At 33.0% G+C, this 19,914-nt stretch overlaps 1 protein-coding gene across 3 annotated transcripts in view; it reads left to right on the top strand.

Moving 5' to 3' along the window:
• C3G (C3G guanyl-nucleotide exchange factor) overlaps nucleotides 1–19,914 on the top strand; it is a 196,182-nt gene that overhangs the window by 117,851 nt on the left and 58,417 nt on the right. For all 3 annotated transcript variants that reach the window (XM_085809356.1, XM_085809354.1, XM_085809355.1), the window contains 2 exons: nucleotides 7,846–7,957; nucleotides 16,591–16,666. In XM_085809356.1, the coding sequence (XP_085665482.1) occupies nucleotides 7,846–7,957; nucleotides 16,591–16,666 (188 nt within the window). The remainder of the gene's footprint in view (nucleotides 1–7,845; nucleotides 7,958–16,590; nucleotides 16,667–19,914) is intronic.

The following is a 19,914-nucleotide window of genomic DNA, read 5'->3' as shown; positions in this document are numbered from 1 at the left end:
AATTTTATGGCTGTATTTTACATTCTGTGATTCATTATAGTTGAAATATCAGAGCAGCAAGATGATGGTTGGTTATTCAGCCCTCTGAATTCGAGATGTCTTGATGACGGGTGCAGTGCAGGTTGATAAAATCTTGACCCTGGTCACGAAGGTATGACTTTTGTAATGTGAAGTGGCAGCATTATTGCACAAATGATTGCTTCTGCAATATCAGAGCATGTCATCTCATGCCTTGTAACAGCTTGGAGACTTAACCCCTTAACTGCCGCGGGCGTATATATACGCCTTGCTCAGCCGATGCGTTAACTGCCCCAGGCGTATATATACGTCCTTCCAAACTGCTATCATTTGCTTTGCGCTGCTACACCTAAAATTATTCGCAAAGTTAACGCATCGGCTGCGCATCTGGGGCAGTTAACGCATCGGCTGAGCAAGGCGTATATATACGCCCGCGGCAGTTAAGGGGTTAAGACTTGTGGGGGACTGCACACAGCAATTTTTTATTTGTGCAATCCACTCCATACTCACCCTCCAGTGTTATAATGATGATATGTAAAAATCAGGGAAATGTACATGTCTGCCAGACCAAGTTTGATGAATATTTTGTTGGGCATGATTTGCAAAAGTATCAGAAGAGCAGGTAATCCATGTCTGTATTAGACATTGTTGGTTTCATATGGACAATTAAACTTTTTTCCATGAATGCATAAGTTGAAAACTTTTGCACCGTGTTTGAGCATTTTAAAAGGGCCATCCATCATATGGTGGTTGTAATGGCCATCATTTTGCATTATGTCACATAAACACATGCAAAAATATTTTCATTGCATGTGATTCAGTTGGTTTTGGTTTAAGCTGCTGCATGTAGCTGTGTTTTTCAGTGTACTCAACAGGATCAATTTTAGCACTCAGTGTGTTGTTACAAAAATCATTCTTAAGTTCAGCTGTAGTTTTGTACACGTGTTCAGCAGAAGTCTAGCTGAGCTTCCTCTAAGAATTGTCCTGGGAGCAAGTAGCAGAGTTAATAAAATTTCTGTCCATTTCCATGTTTAATAATCCTATGACATGTATTTTGGATTGCCATATGATGTTATGCTTATATGCCAACTCATATTACTGTCATGTGTCACCATCTGTTACTTATACAGATTAGATTGGGATGTACGTAACAAACTGATTTTTTAATTTTCATTCACAATTTTAAAGTGCAATGTTTATTTTCTGTCTTATTATTTGGGCGATACTGCCCATTATTTTTAAGCACTTTCATTATCAAACTTTCGGTGCCAGTTACATGTTCACTAGTGCTTTAAATTCCTGTTGGTGTTATTGGCTTTGTTTAGTTACCCACTGATGTTTGCAATAGTCTTGCATGTTCTGAATTCAAAGAAATAATTGAAAAATTATTGAAAATTTCATGTGTTCAGTTCTCATTGAGGCAAGGGCATCATCTTGCAAATGATGCACAAGTAAGTGTTACCTGAACCTATCAAAACAAGAATTTGAAATGGAAGTTGTCATATATTTTTAGTATTGCAATAGGTTGTGACTGTTTAATCCACATTCAATATAATCCTCATTCATCTTTGGATGTAAACTTAAAAAGTCTAATCTTTCAGGAAAATCAGTATGGCAAATTTAAAAGCAGTTTAAGCAGTTTTTCCTTTTTAACCCCTTTACGCCGACTGTCACGTCTATGTGCCAGCAACGAACACAGTCACTTCCCGGCCGACACGCAGGCGTGCCAGAGCATTTTCCCGTGCACTACCGACTGTCACGTATTTGTGCCAGTGTCCTGGAACGTTTTAAAAACTATAATTTCTGCCACAAGATGGCACTGTATGTCCATATGGTTTCAGATACATGTACATTAGACCTTCTACTCGAAATGAGAAAAGCATGACTCGCATACACGTGTTTTTGATTATATAAACAAAAGGGGAAATAAATGTTTCCGAATGGCGTGATTTATGACGTCTCTTTAAATCGCACTTTATTCGCATGTGGTAGTTGTTTATTTAAGTAGAGAAGTTTTATTTGCGCTAAAGCGTTGGGTATTTCAGTTTGCAGTTCAGTTTTTAGAAAATAATTAGATCTTGTTAGACGTGAATTCTTTCTGTTTTTACCGTTGCAATGTCGAAGCGTCGAAAATGTTTAACAGAGTATGAAATAGCAGAAATGATGCAAAATATTTCAGATATTGAATCTGAAATTCTGATGTTGATTCTGAAAGATTAACTGAAAGACATTTTCCAAAACTTTGTTCAGAAGAGACTGATAAGAAAATGAGACGACGATGCTTCGTTTGTTCACATTCGCGGAAAAATCCTCCAAAATGGCAAATGAGTTATTACGAGTGCAAGGAATGTAACGTAGGACTGTGTGTAGATCCCTGTTTTCAAATTTTTCATACGAAAAGAGAATTTTAAGTAATATATTTAGTTTTTAGATGTATAATGTTAAAAGTCATAAAATGGTGAGTAATGAAAATAAAATGTATAAAATATGCATTTAAACAAGAAATAAGGTAATTAAAGTATATAGTATAAAAATATCTAATAAAGCATAAGCCGTTTAAATACTCTATAGAGCATTATTAAACAGTGCGTTGATACTTCGGAAATTTCATGGATTTAGGCTTAGTAGCAAAAAAGCCCCCGGCCCTGGACAGACGCTCGCGTAAGACACTGCCGGCCTCCACGATAAGCGCATGTCTACCCGGCTCGAAGGGGTTAAACAAAAATATACATTTGTATCATGTTTTTATTGAATTCATTTGTTACTGAAATTATTTAGCATTGTCTTGCATGCATCACTACTTTCATTTTAGAGTAAAGAAAGTTTCTTTATATCTGGAGTTTTTTTTAGATAAATCCCTTCTCTTGGATACATATTCTATTCTGTTATAATTAATTCTGAACATGTATCATGTACTGAATTTATTTGCCCATAACGTTTTGAGCAATGAATTCCTGTTTAAATTTACCTTGGGTAACTTACATTTTACACAATGAGCAAGAATATAGACTATTAAAAATAGCATCTGTAAAGATTTTTCTGGTGTCTAAAATGGAAAATATGGTAAAGAAAATTGGGCTTAAGAACATTTAACTCATTAATATTTAACATTCAGAACTATTAACTAACATTTAATAGTTCTGGTAATTTTTGTTGACTGCTGATAGTGTCATTAACCTAGTTGCATGGAAATGGAACATAAGAATTAAATTTAGCAAAAATCTTATTCCATTTACTGCAAGCAGTGTTTATTTATTAATTCTTTCTTTTAAAAGCATAAAAGTACTTTGAAAGTAGTTTTAGTGTTGAATGCACCACATTTTTTTCTTTATATTATCTATTTTAATGTGTATTTTCAAGAGATAAATGTATTTCCCTCTCATTTATCCTTTTTTTCTCTGCACTTTGTTTTGCACTTGTACTGGTAAATTTTTTTTTATATAACTGTATTTAAAATATATAATAGTTTTGCATTTAGTAAATCATGATTAAGTAATTCTAAAGTATGTTAAGTTATCTGCAAACAGTGTTAAAAATAAAATCGGGATATGTAAATAAAATCCAGAAAGATGACCTGTAATTCACAAAATTCTCAAATCTCCAGTCCTTGGTTCCCAAAGTTTGCAAATTATTAGAATAGTGCTGTATGTGTATGCCTTGGTGACTGACAAGAATAGTATCTTGCTTTTGACAGAGTTGTATTTTGCTAGCCTCTAGTATCTTACTTTTGAGTAGTACCTCTAGATTTTTCATGCATCAAGGTGGAGTGCGTGCATGATTTGTTCTTATGCCTATTTGTTATAATTGCTTGTAGAGTGCTTATCATGATATGGTTATTTTGGGATGTTAATTAGAATTGTCTTATGGTCCAGCTTTGTGTTTCTATAAAATAAGCATTCATCTATTTATAAACAGTATGCGTGTTTGTCTAACCTAGCTAGGTTTGAATTATGAAGCATCACATGCAGCTATCAGTTGACATGTTTCTTTTAAAAGATATGTTCTGGAAAATTGACAGCTCATTCATATACTAGTCCTAGGGTGGCCAACCTGTTTGGGAAGAGCACCACGATCTGAAAAAAAGTTATGCTTGCCATTTCCAACATATTAAAAAATATAAAAAAGTGAAAAAATGCTATTTATAGGTTGGTTATGGGATTTTTATGCAAAATGCACATTTTTTTTTATAAAAGTCTGAGTGATGGACATTTAAAAAATAATATAATAAATAAAACAAGCTTACAAATCAGGGTTTTATTGTTAATAAACAATTTTAAAGCTTCAGTCAGTTAGTTTATGTATAAAAATGAATAATTTGAGGCATATAATTCTAAATAATTTTTAAACAGTCAGTACTTAGTGTGGTTTTTGAATATGTAAATTTTTTACAAAGTATTAGGATTAGTTCTTGAAGATACTAACGAAATTAGGTGTTTTAGGTGCATACCAGTTAATCTTGAATGATATTTTGATTTTATTATGTTCATAATAGAAAACATTGGTTCACAAACATGTATTGAGCCAAACCTACAACAGTAGTGTGCTGGAGTATCGCTGTAGTGAAATAAATCTAAAATAAAATTCAAAGAGTTATATTTATTCTAATGTTTTTATGTGTATATCTATTGAATGAGTTAATGCAAGTGATATTATTTTTTCAAATCTTTTAATTTTTCAATAAGTCTTCGCAAGCCACTGTTAAAACTCCACTGTGCCACACTGTGGCATACATACCGTGGGTTGGCCATCCCTGTACTAGTCACTGTATTGCAGTTGGTATCTCTTTTGTTGTCATACATATTTCTGTATAGAAATCATGCATGTGTTATGGAACATCAAGAACTACATTACTTCCTGCCATCTTATATTCTTCTGTGCAGGTATCAAGAGGATAGTTTTTTTTTTTTTTTTGATCAAGTTACTTCACTGATATTCAATGTCCTGATGCTTCATAAACTAAGTACTTTTCACTGTGTGTTCATATGATATATTCATTGTTTCTTGTTTACCATTGCCCATAGAATATGCCCAAGGCATTAGTTGACTTAATTCTGTATCATTTTGTATGTCAACTTAGTTGAAAAGAAACTAAAACTCCAGTTTTGTTATAAAGTGCTTAATTTCATGGCTTCATGCAATGTTTGGCAGACAGGCAAGTTATCTGTCAAACATTTATAATTTAAGAGCATTATCATAATAATTTAAGGGCTGCCAACTATTATGGGTTTTCCGTGATTATTTATTTCTGCTCAGTGTTGCAGAATTATGGAAGTGATAAAATTTGCTGCAGAAAATCCCATGCTCATAGTTGACTCAAGTCATGCTGTCATTGCAATAACATCAAATCTACTAAATCTTTTGAGCTAATGTTGCATGCATATCTTCCCAAATGGGATTAAATGCTGTTTAGCCCCCTGCCTGACTATGGAATTGTTGTCTGGGCCAACACTGAACATTTTAGTATCCTGAAGAAAATGAGCATCTGAAGCAAAGAACATTTAAGGTCCTTTGTCTGAAGCTCATGGTGTTTGCAAAACAGATAGTCAAAGATTAATAAGCATGCATGCATAAATTTCTTGGAGTTTGGAAGTTTGATTGATGATTGATAGGTTCTTGGCCAATTCCAGAGGTTGGGAAAGGGAGGCAGTTAAGAATTTGAATGTGATTGATGCTATGGATGAGTTAATGATTGACAAGGATTAAGGCTGATCGAGTAAGAGAAATATTTAAAACAATGTAATGGTATAGTTTGGATTTGGCTGATGCTTGTTGCCATTCTTGTGTGTCAAAGATTTCATGTGGAGCAGTCATGTCTTTTGAATTTTCTGTAAATATTTTTGTTAACCCCTGGTGTGGAAAATGTTATGGTTTTGAAAGAAATGACTGAATAAGCTACAAAACCATGAAAAACATACTTTTTTATGATTTTGGAGATGTAAAGGAAGAAAGTTAAGTACCCTTATGAAATTTGCACTCATATGAAGACTCGGCAATTCACTGCCAAAGTTTGTGAATTAGCAGAAAGCATTTGTTTAGCTACCTTTACAGCTGATAGGTAGGCACCCTTCCTATGAATAAATAATAGCAAAAAAAAAAAAAAAAAAAAAAAAAAAAAAAAAAAAAATTACTTTTTGTGACAAATTTTACAAGAAAAATAAAACTCCTTGTCAAAATTTATGCTTTTACAACCAGTGGATACTGTTTAGCGATATGACTGTTAAGTGTTTAAATCTGAATGTTCTCAATCCCATATGTGGTATGCCTGTGTGTGGGTTATTTACTATGGCATATGTACTCAAAAATGCACCAAAAATAGGCAATTCTACTGAAAGATGAAATCGTTAGTTGTAGGTAATGAGAAAGGGAGCAAATGATTGATTGAAACGGTGCTGTGAAATGCTAGGGTGTGTAAATCTGCATGATGTTAGTGGCATGCCAGGAGACACATATGGTTTGAACAGTTATTTGAGTATTCATATATTCTAAGGATTATGAGGTATTAGTTTGAAATGTATATGAAGGAATTAGTCATTCTTGTCAGTTTTCATCAGTGTGTATCTGCTGATGGAAAAAGATGCACTGGTTTGGTAAGTAAAAAATTTTTATTTCCACTTCAGGAAATACTGTGCACCAAATTGGCAGTTTTGACTGTCAATTCAAGCAGTAAGTTAAAGCACATTTTAACCTGTAACAACATGCATGTGTATTCTTGCAAGTATTTTGATAAAAAGCTGTTATGATAGATATACTTAGCATTTTGGTTTAGAAGAGGAAAAAAGTTCTTCAAAAATAGAAACAAAGCAATAACAATGATGAAAAGTGGCTATGTTTACTTCATTTCCAAAAGATTTCAGAAAATCATCTTGTGCCAGTAATGACAACTGCATGGTTGTTATGTGCAATTCAACAAACAACAGAACTATTTCAAGTAAAATCTGCCTCAAAGGCAGTTTCATCATTTTCTCTAGGAAAACTGGAAATTGGCTGCAGTAAAACCTGCAACATAATTGATCTTATCAAGCAAGGAAGAGAAACATGGAAGATGCTACTTATTTCTTTATTTTCTTAATTGTTAATTTCTAGTGAAAAATTGTAAGTAATTTGCCTTTTATATAGTGTAATATATGGTTTATGCTGTTAAATCCCTTCCCTGTAATCTCAGGAATTCTTGAGTTTTGCATTAACTTGTACTTATTTGGTTAACTATTACTATCAAAGCCACTGATGGGTTTTCTCAAAGGTTGGCATCTCTAGATTGTTAATGGTACATTATGTATACACAAATGAGGATTTGTACTGTAGCTCTTTCTCATTTTAATACATAGCTCTAGATTAAATGTAAAAGTTATTAGAGATGAAGCTGTCAGTTATTAGAAAATTTCTTTGTGAAGAATTTTTAAAAGAAATGGGTTCATATTATTTTTGCGCTCAGGAAAACTATGAAACCTATATATAATCAGCTTGCTTAGTCACTGGTAGTAATGATAGCATGGACCTGCCTAACTGCCATTATTCACTAGATATATGCCCCTTCTAGGTAATGAGCTTAAAGTTGATATGAAAATGATCAGTAGATGTTTAAATCTGCTGCAGTGAGATTTACCATTTATTATTTGGGTGTGATTTAATACTTTTTTATGCCTTTTATAATAGCCTAAGATTATTTAAAAATAATAACACTCAGTTACTTGTCTGAAATTACATTGCAAATGAGCTCAATTTTGAAATTTTATAAATCATCTTTAAATCTAAAATTGGACTTGTAGTTTTTAATATATGTGGTAATATGATTAAATCATAATTAAATAATATAATGTATTGTTTCAGTTATGAGAAAGCTAGTGTCCTCTTGCCTTCAGTTGATGGAGAAAATTCAGCAGAACTTCAAGGAGCATTGGATGAACTGGATCCAACTGAATATTTAATAATGAAAAAAAGTGTATGCTTATAGTTTTATTTTAAAGTTTTTTATATTTTTTAAAATTAAGTGTATAAGTTATTTTTATTCATGGTATTTTTATTTGTTTGATAAAAAATATGTTTTATTAATGACTTCTGTAATATAATTTTGCTTTAACCTCTAATATGGATATAGCACAAGTCCCAGTGACCAAATATTTATATTTCAGTTTATTTCTCTTCTTAATTAAATTGGAGAATTTCATACATATTTCATTAGCTTCATCGTGTGCAGTAAAAATAATATTTAATGTATTTTATTTTGAAATTAATTAATTACATCTGCATAACATAGGCAGTGTTAGTTTATTTACGAGGCTGTGAACCCTGATTATTCTGTTATTCACAAGTTTTTCACCAAACATGTTAAAGGGGGGGAAAAAAAAAAAAAAAAAAAAAAAAAATATGGGAGAAGTGAAAGTAATGCATTCAAAGCTAATAAATTAATTTAGAAGCATGATAAAATTATAAATTTTGTGTCATATACGATAATTGCACTATATATATATATATTATTAAAATATTGTGTAAAAGGACATATAAGCACTATTTTGTTGAATCCATTTATTTGCATTTGAAAATAAAACTGGAGCTGGGAATTTGTAATCAGTTCTGTTGCAACAAAGGAAACAGATAGATGCTAAAAAATTATTATTACTTAAATTATTAAGCACTTGCTGAAATTAATATGTTGCTAGTGAGGAATTATTAACCCTTGTTAATGCAATAGAATATTTTCTCTGTTATGACAATGGCTGCAAATTTCTGTTGTGCATCAATCATGCTTCATTGAGTTGGCTACTTAATTTCAGATGTTTACCGAGTCAAGTTGTCTGAGGGTTAAAGTATATGGAAAATTGGATTGGATAGAAATTTGACATTGCCAGGAATCTTCTGGCAGAAATGCTGATACTTTTAATGTTACTATGCAGAAAAAGTACAAGCACTGTTCAGAAACAGAAAAATTTTAAGTCCTAATGGTTTGATAAGTAACTGCAGACTGCAGTAGACTTCATAATGTTAGACAGACAGACTGCATAATATTAGACAGCAGTAATGCATGAAGAAAAACGAAATGGGAAAGGCTCAAGTGAAAGATCCTGAATTGATGCCATTGATAGAATTTACAGAGAAAAACAGTTTAAAATCCACCCGGTAAGAAATGTCATGCATCGTGTAGTCCAACAACAGAAAGATACTAGGCTTTGTAAGATTCACTTTCTCCGTTTGATAAAACTCTTTACCACCTTTCCCTTTGAAGGATTGTTCTGGATGTTCTTAAATTCCTTTAAGCATACAGTCATTAATCTAAACAACTATGGGAAGGTGATGATGAAACAGTTTCCTGACGCAAGTAAATCCACAAGATCCTAAAATCCTTTGTTTTATAAGAGTTATAGCGTTAAATGATATGGAGGTCATTTAGGTCAAGCAAATGTGCTCCATAATGTTTTAGAATATTTTTCTGAGACAAGGCCAAAGTAAATATGGAAAAATAAAGCAAATCTTGTGATATGTTTAGAGCTTAACAAGTTTCCAATCATATATCCTGTGGCAAGTACCAGAGCATAAAAATTTTTGATTTTTTTTTACTGTGTAAAAAAATTGATTTTTAAATTTTTAATGGTTAAATGATTAAAATGGTTATTATGTATTGAAGGTTTAAAATTCTAATTAGATGATATTAAAAAACATAATTCATATTTTCATTCATAAATTAATGTAATGGATGATAATTTCAGATAATGCAGATTGTACATAATTTTATAATTTAATAGCATAGAAACAAATATCTTGGCAACTTTTTGACATTAGAGACATGCAAAATCCCTTCAATTACTTAAACATAAACTTACATATTCATATACTTACAAACAACAAAAAAGAAAGCTCTCGTTTTTACAATTTTATATAAACAGGAATAAAAAATTAGAGTTAAACATAGTAGAACCTGTATTAACCAGATCTTAATCATCTGAGATCTGTTTGTGCAATTCTTTGAAATTGCGTCAATCTTGAAATCAATCTTGTTTGGGCCATCTTGAAATTGTGCCTTCCTGGCGCCGATCTTGGCGTAAAAAAAGAATCGCCAAAAAACAAGGGGTGCCCAATTGTAAACTTCAACCTTTAGTACCATTAAAAAGCATTTTGAAAAACTCAGTAATATTTCTGAATTCTCTTAACTTTGGTTTTCTTTTGGTCTTTTCAGAGATAGGTCCTTTAGGCTGCGTTCAGACGGTGACGCAAAGGGCATAGAGGCATAGTCATAAGGGCATAAAATACGGGAGTTCTGTTCACACCTGCGAGGATGGGGGTGTAAGGCGTGGCCAATGAGAGAAGCTAAATTTGCGCATGCATGGATGTGTCAACAACTTTCCCGTGCTGTTCTCCTGCTCGATTGATTTCTCGTGTTCGCTCTGCTTGTTTTGTGACAGCGAAATCTTCTGTAGAACAGCGCTTCGCTCTGATTGTTCGATGCTTATCCCAAACTTGGCATAAAGTTGAAAAATTTGAACCCTATGCCACGAGTCCTAAACCAGATTTTGTGACGTAGCACAGAATGGTTGCCGTGGCAATGAGCTTGGCTTTTTAAACACTTATGCCCTTTACGCCCCCGTCTGAACGAAGCTTTAAGGGCCATCCTGTGGTGCATTATGGTAAAAGTATGTGGTTTACATGCACCAAAGATGAAAGCAACACTAATTTATAGTGAATTCGTAGACATGTTGCAGATGATAAAGCTTGATTGTTCAGAATGGATAATGTATGGAAGTAAATGATGTGTAAAGTAAAAAAATCTGTAATCTTGGTTTTAGTTTATTGTTACAATGGCAGTGCATGCAGTGGTTATCTACTCAAAGGGAGAGTTATCTTTGTGGAGGCTTTTTATGATAAATTAGCTCATAATCACATTACTTATAGGAGAAATGAAAACTCGCATGCAGCCAGCCCATTCACCAGGACTTTAACCTTTATTGAACTATTGGTGTTCAGATGTTTTAATGCTTGACCACTATTGGATGCTAAAACCTTGAATTAAGTTCTTTAATATTTAGAACCATGTCCTAATGTTTCTGTTATGAACCTTTTGTTGATGAAATCACTGGTATGATTGTGCTGTGGCTAATGGAGTTAGTTACAAGACTGTCATAGAGAACATAGAGAAAGATAACAGACTTAAAAAAAATTCTGAGAAAAATGCATGTAAGAAATTGACAGAATTTTACAGTTTGCATAAATTTTTGATGCAGTTGGTGTATTCCAATTTTTCATTAATATTTTTATCTTAAAATAAAGTTTTATATTAATCTGTTTAGCTGAAGGAAGCAAATTTTATTTAGTACTAAAAGAGTTTATTAAAATGTTAATACATTACAGAGTTCTAGATCTGGAATCATAGAATCTTCAACGATTCCAGATTATGGAAATTTCCGTACTTTGGATTATCACTTTAAATCTAGTAAGGTGACACATAAACATGGCAATATTTGAGCTTCATTTTTTGTTTAGGCCAGATAATAAAATACTAACTCAAGGGTTCAAGTGTTATCCTGGCCAACATCAATATAAGGTCAGTATTAATTTAGAAGTCAAACAACAGAAATCAGCGTTATATTTTTTAATTAAATGTGCTTTTGCAGCTGAGGATGATGATTCAATAAAATCATCGAAACTAGTCCTGTGAAAATTTGAAAATATAGTGCAGATTTTGGTTGTTTGACTTCTAAATTAATATTTGTTCGGCGTGTTATTGTATCATAACAATAAGGCCAGTATTGTCATTGGCCAGGGTGGTGGTTGCTTAGGCAGCAGGTATTTGAAAGTGAGATGTAGGAATCTGAGTTGGGAAAAAATTGAAATGTATGGGACACTTGCTTCCTTTTGTTGAGTATTATATTAATCATTCCTATACTTAGTCACGAAGGAATCATTTTATATCATTTTATTTATTTATGTGGTTGGTTATCTAGATTTCAGACTTTGTTCTACAGTAGTCCTGGTGCACACATTTTTAGAATCTGAAATAAAACATTTCAGAAAACCTTACAAAAAGAAAAATTAACACAATGAAAATTTTATCTCTATTAACAAGTTTTTGGTTATTGTAAGTTGTGCAGTCCCAGGTAGATTAGATAATCAAGGTTTTATTATATAATCATATGAATGGCACTGCAATCTAGAGACTTTTTTCAAAATTATATAACTTTTACTTTATTGCATTATATCTCCTTTACTGCCATTTGCATTCAGTGCTTTAACCTCTTCCACTAAAACTTTGCCTTTTCAGCCTGTAATTGATTTCTTAATTTGCTGATTACATTTCCCAAAGTAGAAAATATTCTTTCAATCCCTGATAATGAAAGCTGCTGCTCTGCTTACACTGACCACAAGTGTGGTTACTGATTCAGTTGCTTCATTTTTAAAAAGGGTTCTACAAGAACGTAAAGCACAAACTATAAATTTCAAGCTGATGTTGAACAAAGCTGTTTCCTGCATATTTTTCTGTTATTAATTACAATGCCAGCTCGTTTTTCACTTCCTTGTAAGGCTTTTGCTTTATATTTTAGTGGTAAAATATATACTAAAAATTGAACTTATGAGAGCACTTCTCCATGTTCCTGTTTTAAATAGCTTTATGCATGCTTTGTCAAGACGTTTTAAGCTGTTTTTAAGATCTTTCTGAATTTAGCAGCTTCTGCAGTGCTGACGTTATCATTCTGGATTTTAAACAAAGCAACTGCAAGTGGCTTCGAACAAAGGAAGGGATCTACATTCTATGTGACTATTATATTAAGAACTGGAAATTGAATATTCCTAGCTATTGCATCTTAATCTGTTTCATAATTTGCAATGAAATAGATCAGTTCTTTATGAACTCAAGCAAGTTGCATGTTAAGCCCCAATGTACTTCAGTGAATATATTTAAACAATTTCTGTTGTATTCATTAAATGTGAATGGGCAGGCTTGTGATTTCAAAATTAGTTTCCGATTTAAATAGCATGCACAGTAACATTTGATACATTTTAAAATTTTTGGCCAATAAAGTATTTATGCTGAATAACCATTAGATAAGCTGAAAATTGCTTATATACATAGAGAGATAGAGCCTGCCTAAGAAAAGGGATGTCTTTGTGATGCACCTTTTTAGGGAAACTCCCTTATATTTATACTGCACATTGAAAAAACCATAAAATTAACTCCCGTGCAGCCAATCTGTCAGCTGGAATTTTAGCCAGTATCAAACTACCAGGATTTAGCAGTCTTAGTGCTCAGTTGCTGGTGGATCTCAACACTGAGGATAAGTAAATTTTTATTTGGTTGAATATGGATGTATTAACTATGTAGCATTATATGTACAACTTAATTAACTAAAACATTGCAACATTCTCTCTTTGTTCTTCATATGCATCATTAACCCCTTCGGGACAGGTGTATCATATATGCATCAGCAGCTAATCCTCTTACAAGATGACATGCCGCTTAGTGCAACTTACCTTCGAGACAGTGCGTTGCATCAGTGCATCACTCGGCTGCTAGCAACATTTGGGAACTGATGCATATATGGCACACACCCATCTGTAGAGGGTTATTTTAGTTCAGCTACATGCTATCGCGAAGGGGTTAAGTAATTTAACCACTTGATGGAGGCTTCTATCCAGGACATAGAATGTTCATTTAGATTTTTAAATGAGTGTTTTCTACTTTATAAAAGGATGCATTTCTAACACAAAACAGTGCTGGATATGGGACTGTGCAGATGTCCCACTTGTGTGCTCTTGTTGACCAAGCATCATCAACTATACCTACAGTGGGCCGGAGAACATCGAGACTGGACTATGGATAAATTGATGACAGTTGCTTAGTCAGATGCAACATGATTTCTGATTCATCATGTTTATGGTTATGTTGGTATACCACCTTCCAGGCAAACATTTCTTGTCCTACTGTATAGCAGGTTATACACAGGCTAATGGTGGCAGTATTATGCTTTGGGGGCATTCTCATGGGCAGCTATTATACCCTTAGTCTTCGTAGAACAGACCATGAAACTGTGGACTATCTGAACATAATTGCAGATCAGTTGCACTCTTGCATGGCATTTGTATTCCCAACTGGAAATGAAATTTTCCAGCAGGACAACATCCCATGTCACAAGGCTCGAATTAAGAGTAGTTCAAGGAGCGTAAGGATGAATTCCAGTTGATGTCCTGGCCACCTAATTCGCAGGATCTTAACCGGATAGAGTACATTTGGGATGTTATGGAGTGGCAGCTCAGGGCTCAAATGCCAGAGTGTAGGAATATCTCGACTTTGCATGACCGATGCTAAGACATTTGGTAGAACCTATCTCCAGTCATCTATGCCAAGGTGAGTTACAGCTGTTTTGCAGGCCAGAGTTCCCACAACATGTTATTGAGTAGATAATAATAATGTTTTGGCTCTTCAGTGTACATAAATGAAAATCCTAATACTTAAAATAAAAAATCAGAGTAGTTAATGCGTCCCCTATTTAAATTATTTCTTTATAGCACTGAAGTAAAAAGCTTAAGAATTTAAATATCAGAAACTATTTTATTATGTTGCCGTATTTACTTAAAAAATTCTAAGCACTGTCTTCTTCTTGCACTGTGTGACATGTTTCCACATTATGAATGGGTATTTTTAGCATTGTGCATTTTACTTTCATAAAATAATAAATAATTTAATAACAGTGCCAACACTGAAATTTTATTCAGTAAATATTCACAGCATTCTGACATAATAAGTAAATAATAATAAGTAAAACATTCCATTTGGACTGTTAGTGACAGTTGATAAAGTGGGCATATGGGAAACCTGAGTTGTATAATGTGTGATAGGGAGTGAAGAGGTTGAAACAGCACTGCTTTGAATGTGAAATCCATCAAGGAGGGTTTTGTAATCTATAAAATTGTTTCTGCTTGTTTTTCTATATTTTTTTATGTTTTTTATTGCTCTGTATACTGTTTTTAGTTATTTATTTAATGCTTATTGTACAGTAATTTTAAGTTTATTTACTGTATATTTTGCAGAATCGTTGATTTGTGACCAATTATTATAGTCATGTGTTAAAATCATGTATTAATTTATAGAGCTTTTGAGTTGATTGACATCAGAATTGTGGAAATAGTTTAAGAAGGATCAGTAAAATAAGATTAAAATAATTTACTGAGCCAGGTAGCCGATAAGTAGTTTTTTTTTGTCCAGTTTGGCAGTATACGGACTGCCAAACTTTCAGTTTCCTGAAAATACATTTTTAAAGCCTAAAGAGTATTTTCTAAAAGTTTGCAGTAGCATGTGTCCTGTGGAAGGAGGTATAAATAGAGGCTGCATTGTAGAATACATCAAGGTTTGTTTTGGTTTTGTTTATTATGGCAAAGCATGCTAGGGCTATCTGCTTACAGGAACGGATGCCTTGTGGAGAACTTTCTAGGAGAAACTGCCTCGTATACACGTTACACATGAGGAAAACCATGAAAGGGCCCATACAACGAGCCCATTCACCTGGATTCGAACCCAGGTTGGAACCACCAGTGTTCAGCGATTTTACTGCTCAGCTGCTGGTGGGCTGGAGAATAAGTCAAGAATTCAGGTGTAGTTTCTATTAGACTTATGTACTACTGAGCTTACTACTAAGGGATTTTAGTCTTTGTGAGTGATTTTTTTAATCTGGGGTATTCGCCTTGTGTTTGAGCTTATTTCTCCATTTTCCTTGAACTGTTTTAGCTGTTTTTTTTTCCAAAGTGAAGTAGTTTCTGGTTTCTCTTTTCATCTTGTCTGTTTTTTTAAGATCTTGACAAACCCATACCATGCAGATGCTTTCTAAAAGTCCCCCCCCCTTGTGTAGGAATGCAAAGTAGATTCTGGAAGAAAGTCCTTTCTTTATGAAGCCGTTCAAATGAAAATGTCGTTTACTCAGCTATAATTTAAATTATTGTCTGAAATGAAAATTAGTTAAGTTATATGAAATTAAACTGCCATCTTACTTAAGGCATAGTATAAAATTTTGTACTTTATATATCATTGTTATTGTTAGGGAAGAAAGAAGCAAATACATGATTTAATTAACATGATTCAGATGATGAAGTAATGTAAAATGCTTCTTTTTCGGAAAATTTTTATTACTTATATAGTTGTTGGTTTTGTTAAACAGCTAAGTTTGTTAAAGTCGTCAAAATTTAAGCAAAATTTGACGATAGATAATTTGCAGTCTCTCATATCTATTTCTTGCCATTAAGTATATTTTTAGAGTTTGAACTACCAACCTGTAAACATTCTGTATTCATTAGCTTGCCAACATTTCTGAGTGACTGTAAACTACTGGGTTTTGAAATGTTGCTGTGAAAGAAAGAGTTTCTTTTTTTTATGTAGAAGAAAATATGCCTTCTGTCTAAAAGTATTTTGAGTTTATATATGTCAATATTTTTATATATATGTGAACATTCTCATGCTGTAAGTTTATATTTTTTTCTAGTATTATAACATGTTCTGTTACATTCATGTATATAGTGAAAAAGTATTTCATTGATTTTAAATTCTCATGCACATTTTATATTTGTGACTTCATTAACAATAATGTTTTGTCTGAATAGGGTGAAGAAGGACCTGATTTACGAGGTGGATCGGTTGATTCTCTCATTGTCCATGCAACCAGAGCAGCCAAAAATGGTACAGAAAGTATTTTCCTTTTTTGGGGGAGGGGGGATATTGGGAGAAAAAGTAAATTATGTTTTTCCTGTTTTTAAACTCTCTGTTATAAAGGCAAATATTTAATGATTCATTTACAGCATTTTAACTATAGATAGCTGTTGTCTGAATGAAAATTTTTTATACTTAGTTTTAAACTGAATCACAAACTGATTTTATTATTTAATGAGTCCTGTAACACATTATGATCATTTCCTCGTAACTCATTATGATCCTCGTAACACATTATGATCATCAGTCTCTTTGTGCAAATGTGGCAATCTCTTTGTCTTACCAATATGGAAGACAAGGACCTACATCTGCAAATGTGTCAGTCACCATCTTTACATCACTATTGCTTACTTGGGATTTACATCTGCAAAGACAATAAAGTGAAGCAGTTAGAGTGAATGTAATGGATTTGAGTGTATAAGCCAGATTTTGCTGTTAATTGGCTACAACATATAAGTAAATCCTTCTTAATATAAACTATGGAATGATCAATCATGTATACATGGCAACCCTCTGCATCTGGTAATTATTACAGGTCTTTATACAAAAATAAATTTACATGAAATTTTGTTTGACAAATAAAGTGTCAAATAATCTACTTTGCATTTTGATCACGCAAGAATTGTTTAGTAGTAGTGTGTTTTCTAATTCAAATGAAGCTTTGAATTATTACATGAATGCAAACTTCTAAATAACTGTCAGTGATCCATTAATGGCTCTCAAAGGGAAGTAATATCAGATACAAAATTTACATGCAAAGAGTGTTATGATAGTGGAATTCTGTTTGATAAACCCTTATAGATTTTAATAATGCCTGACTGTCGGGTCTCTACATTGTAGTAAGCAACCTTTGGCTAACAACATCCAGTAGCATTCAAAAGCATGAGAACAGAGCATTTGTGAGAGCTGTGTTAACAACACTGCACATGTTCATTTCTACCATCCATTTTGCTTTATATCAGTTGACACCAGAAAACTATTCACCCTGTTAAAGTGCCTATCAGTATAGCATCTGGTCACCAGGAAAATCTAGAAGTAGATGTGCTAGGTAGCCTGATTTAACCCTTTGACTGTCAAGTTATTTTGATAATTTGGGTACACAAATTGTCAAATTTTTTTATTGCAAAAACCAAATGTTTAGTACAAAATAAAATATACTTAAGTAGTTAAAAATTGATATTTTGCGTACATGGGTAAAATTTTTAAAGTTTTGTAGCCACTGCATATTTGCTTTGAGGCGGCTGCCACACAACATGGCAGTTGCAAAGTTCGCTTCTAGTGGAGCATTATTTTCTAAAAATGAAAAAAATTTATTATTTTCTAAAACATAAATAAATATAAGTGAGTACTGAAATTCAGTCTTGTGTGGTACAACTGGAAACACTTTTTCAAGCACAAACCAACTCCACAATCACTACACCAGAATCGTGATTCCTTCCTTATCTTTTCCCCATTTTTATCTTTTTTCGAACAACACACTTTGCACTGTCTTGTAGGCTCACATTTCACAGGAGTAAGAGGAAAATGGGATATAAAATGTCGTTCAGTAAGACGGGCAGGGTTATCTATTGTAGGTGGTCTGCCAACATTCTTTTGTCCAGAAGCTGCATCATCATGTTTATGTAAAAGCTCTTCTACAACTTGGATTCGAAATTCTAAAAATGTAATACGTTTCTCAACTACATTTTTATAGAGCAAATATGAGTTCCAGAGTACCTTGTCTAGTAAATGTAAAAGTATCTTTTTATAATATTTTTTCTGACGTTTTCGGATTGTTGGATGAAAGGATATTTCCTGATCACAGCGATCTACACCACCCATAGTTAGACCGTAATTAGAAACAATTTTCGTCTTGAGTATATCTCCATTTTTTATTTTTGAGGCTGACCATGGAAGTATCATGAATACTGCTCATCAAACACACATCCTTCACCTTCGGTTGAAGAATCTAAATCATCTATATAATGTTTCAAAGAACTGGAGGCTATTTTACAACAAAAAGACCCCATGCACTTTGAACCAAATAACCTCTAACCTTTGAAATCTTCAGTAAAGTGCTGTCATCTATTGAACTGAGCGCACATTAACTTTTCTCGAGATACAGACGGGTTTGACAAAGAGATGAAGCCGAAATAAACGTCTCCCGATATATATTCGTGTATAACAATACAATGCACTCAAAAAAAAAAAAAAAAATTACCCCGAGTAATACTCGGGCGTGACATTTTCGAACACCAGTGCTGTACCCGAGATTATCTCGGGCATGACAGTTAAAAGGTTAAATGGGAGATTCCTGACATTTGGCTGTACTCCTGCTATTCAGCTTTACAACATATTTCTCCTGACTTTACTCATTCCTAAAATTTCTCATGAATTTTATGTAATCTAGTATAGTATTTTATTTGCACTCAGCAATCAATTTCCTGAATGAAAAAAGGGGAGAGACCCCAAAGGAGTGGGATGCCACTATGTGTGTGAATGTATCTGAAATGTCATCTTCATGTCTTTTTGAGCATCAAGTACAGCCTACAACTCATTGAGTATACATAAGCCAATGAACGCAAAGCAAGGTTGAAGCATTTCCAAAAACTTACACTATTACTGCACATTTGCACATAGCGGCAGAATCATACCTGCATATTTTTCACCTGAAGCAAAGAGGAAAATGCGAGCTTATATGATTTGTGTTTGGATGAAAAAAGAAATGTGTATATATATTGAATGAACTGAAATTCAATGCAATAGATGCAAAGTAAGATGGTAATAATTTATTTATAAAAGAAATATTGACTATATTATCTCCTAATATAAATTTAGTAGATTCTATAAAAATGAGGTAACCCACAAGTATGAAATTTAATTCTGAAAATTGTTTTTTTTTTTTTTTTTTTTTTTTAAAGGAACTTGAATGCAAATCATGAAAAAAGTTTTTTAAGGGGACTTATATGGTACCCACTGCTTACTAAAATCACTTTGGTTCCAAGCGTTTTTGAGTTTATTCAGCGACTCAATTTAATAGACGAGGATTTGTGTTTTGCAAATGGTGATATCAGTTTTAAAATTAGCAAAATAATAGCTAACAACTAATTTAACAATTAATCCTAAAATAAAAAGCTAGTGCTATCTTGATGAAATTTTATCGCTTACAAGAACAATTATTGTATTTGTGTTTGTTTCATATTGCTCTACAACAGTTTTTAAATTGTATTCTCAATTCT

Source organism: Stegodyphus dumicola, chromosome X2, assembly GCF_044657685.1.
Source record: "Stegodyphus dumicola isolate Sdum_Otavi_A_Nest chromosome X2, ASM4465768v1".
Classification (NCBI taxonomy): domain Eukaryota; kingdom Metazoa; phylum Arthropoda; class Arachnida; order Araneae; family Eresidae; genus Stegodyphus; species Stegodyphus dumicola.
The sequence above is the reverse complement of the archived record's forward strand: the minus strand, read 5'-3'. Positions and strand labels throughout refer to the sequence as shown.